This window comes from Colobus angolensis, unplaced genomic scaffold, assembly GCF_000951035.1.
Source record: "Colobus angolensis palliatus isolate OR3802 unplaced genomic scaffold, Cang.pa_1.0 Scaffold96, whole genome shotgun sequence".
Lineage (NCBI taxonomy): Eukaryota > Metazoa > Chordata > Mammalia > Primates > Cercopithecidae > Colobus > Colobus angolensis.
This window is the reverse complement of record NW_012123598.1, coordinates 2,759,794-2,761,531: the sequence shown is the minus strand read 5'-3', so window position 1 is coordinate 2,761,531 and position 1,738 is coordinate 2,759,794. Positions and strand designations below refer to the sequence as shown.

At 51.0% G+C, this 1,738-nt stretch overlaps 1 protein-coding gene across 2 annotated transcripts in view; it reads right to left on the bottom strand.

Moving 5' to 3' along the window:
- Nucleotides 1-284: 284 nt before the first annotated feature.
- GP6 (glycoprotein VI (platelet)) overlaps nucleotides 285-1,738 on the bottom strand; it is a 20,716-nt gene continuing 19,262 nt past the window's right edge. The window contains exon 7 of one of the 2 annotated variants that reach the window (XM_011932488.1): nucleotides 285-1,718. In XM_011932488.1, coding sequence (XP_011787878.1) covers nucleotides 1,483-1,718 — 236 coding nt within the window. In that variant the 3' untranslated portion in view covers nucleotides 285-1,482. The remainder of the gene's footprint in view (nucleotides 1,719-1,738) is intronic. The other variant, XM_011932487.1, reaches the window with a different exon arrangement.

Below are 1,738 nucleotides of genomic sequence, written 5' to 3'. Positions count from 1 at the left end.
CTCTATAATTATTTTTCATCTGTCTTCTGATAGCATCTCAGTATGATTTTCCACTATGTTAAGACAAATATTTGACCCATTCTTACATTTGGAGGTTTCTCTAAGCAACCTTCCCGTTCCCCCTTCACCCAAGCTGTGTGCTCACTAGCCCTGATTCACAGCCGTCGTCCTGGAGCTTCTTTCTGCCATCCTTCTGTCTTTTCCCAAGTGACCCACCCACCTCCACCTCCCAAAGTGCTGGGATTACAGGCATGAGCCATAGTGGCCAGTCATTCTTTTCCTTTTTTTAAAAAATTTTTATCTTTATTTTAAGTAGAGATGGGATCTCACTATGTGGCCCAGGCTGGTCTTAAACTCCTGGGCTCAAGTGATCCTCCTGCCTTGGCCTCCCAAAGTGCTAGGATTACAGCATGATCCACTGCGCCCGACCCCGTGGTACCGTTTTACATGCATTAGATGGTCAAGAAATGCCTAAAGCTATAGTAAGTATAGAATTTGACTTTGAGAAGACCTAACATTTCCTTCAGAAAGTAAATATGAGAGGGGTGGAGATGGTGCATTATCTTATTTTATTTTTATTATTTTAAAAATGTATACATAATTGTACATATTTATTGGGTAGACAGCAATATTTCAATACATGTATACAATGTGTTTTGATCAAATCAGGGTAATTAGCATATTCATCACTTTGTTTTTTTGAGACATGGTCGGGCTTTGTCACCCGGGCTGGAGTGCAGTGGTGTGATCTCAGCTCACTGCAACCTCTGCCTCCCAGGCTCAAGCCGTTCTCCCACCTCTGCCCCCTGAAGTGCTGGGAGAATAGGGATGCACCACCACACCTGGCTAATGTTTGTTTTTTTGGTAGAGATGGGGTTTCACCATGTTGCACAGGCTGATGTTGTTTTCTGATGTGAAGGAAAGAGAGCAACATGCTAGTTTTATACTAAGGAAAACGAATGACATACCCAAACTGCCTGCACGGCCCGTTCTGAGAGACGAAAGGAGATGTGTTAGACTGCGGTGGAAGATGGAGTGAGGGTGAGAGTTTCTGGGGGGACACCAGACAAGAGCACAGAGGGCCAAGGGGAAGCACGGGAGGGTTCTGCACAGAGGATGGAACAGAGTCAGCCCTGAGAGCTGGGAACGTTTGAGGTCCGTCCGGAGCCCGTATTAGAGAAGGCTGAAGAAAGAGGCCAGTCTGTGGTCCAGCCAGGGTACCGTGTCATCCAGTGTGCAGGGAGGAGGATGGGGTCTCCACAGATTCCTTCCATCCCAAATGGAGGGTGCCCTCAGACAGAGCCAGACAGACACCGGCTGAACGGCTCCTTGATGGAACCCCAGGAGGAGGCAGCGTGGCCTCCTTTCCACAGCTGTAGCCTCTGCTCTCCTGCTCCCATGCTCCGCACGCGCCGCAGTCTTTGAGTCGCCTCCCACGCCATGATCCGGCCCTTGGATACGACCATGCCTGGGGTTCAGTGGTCACGAACATAACCCGCGGCTGTGAACTTCCGGTCGGCCTCCATCCTGATCCCCGTGTGATTTCCGGGTCTGCGGGAGGGGCGGAAGCGGCCTCTGCACAGCCCTGACCCTGTGCCGCAGGCGCTTCCTCCGGCTGTGCCAGTCCTCTGCCAGAAACCCTGCCAGGAGTATTAGGATCACAGCCCCGAGGCCTATCCGGACCAGGTTGCCCTTGGTGTAGTACTGGCGGGCGGGACCTGGAGGAATGAGGACAGGC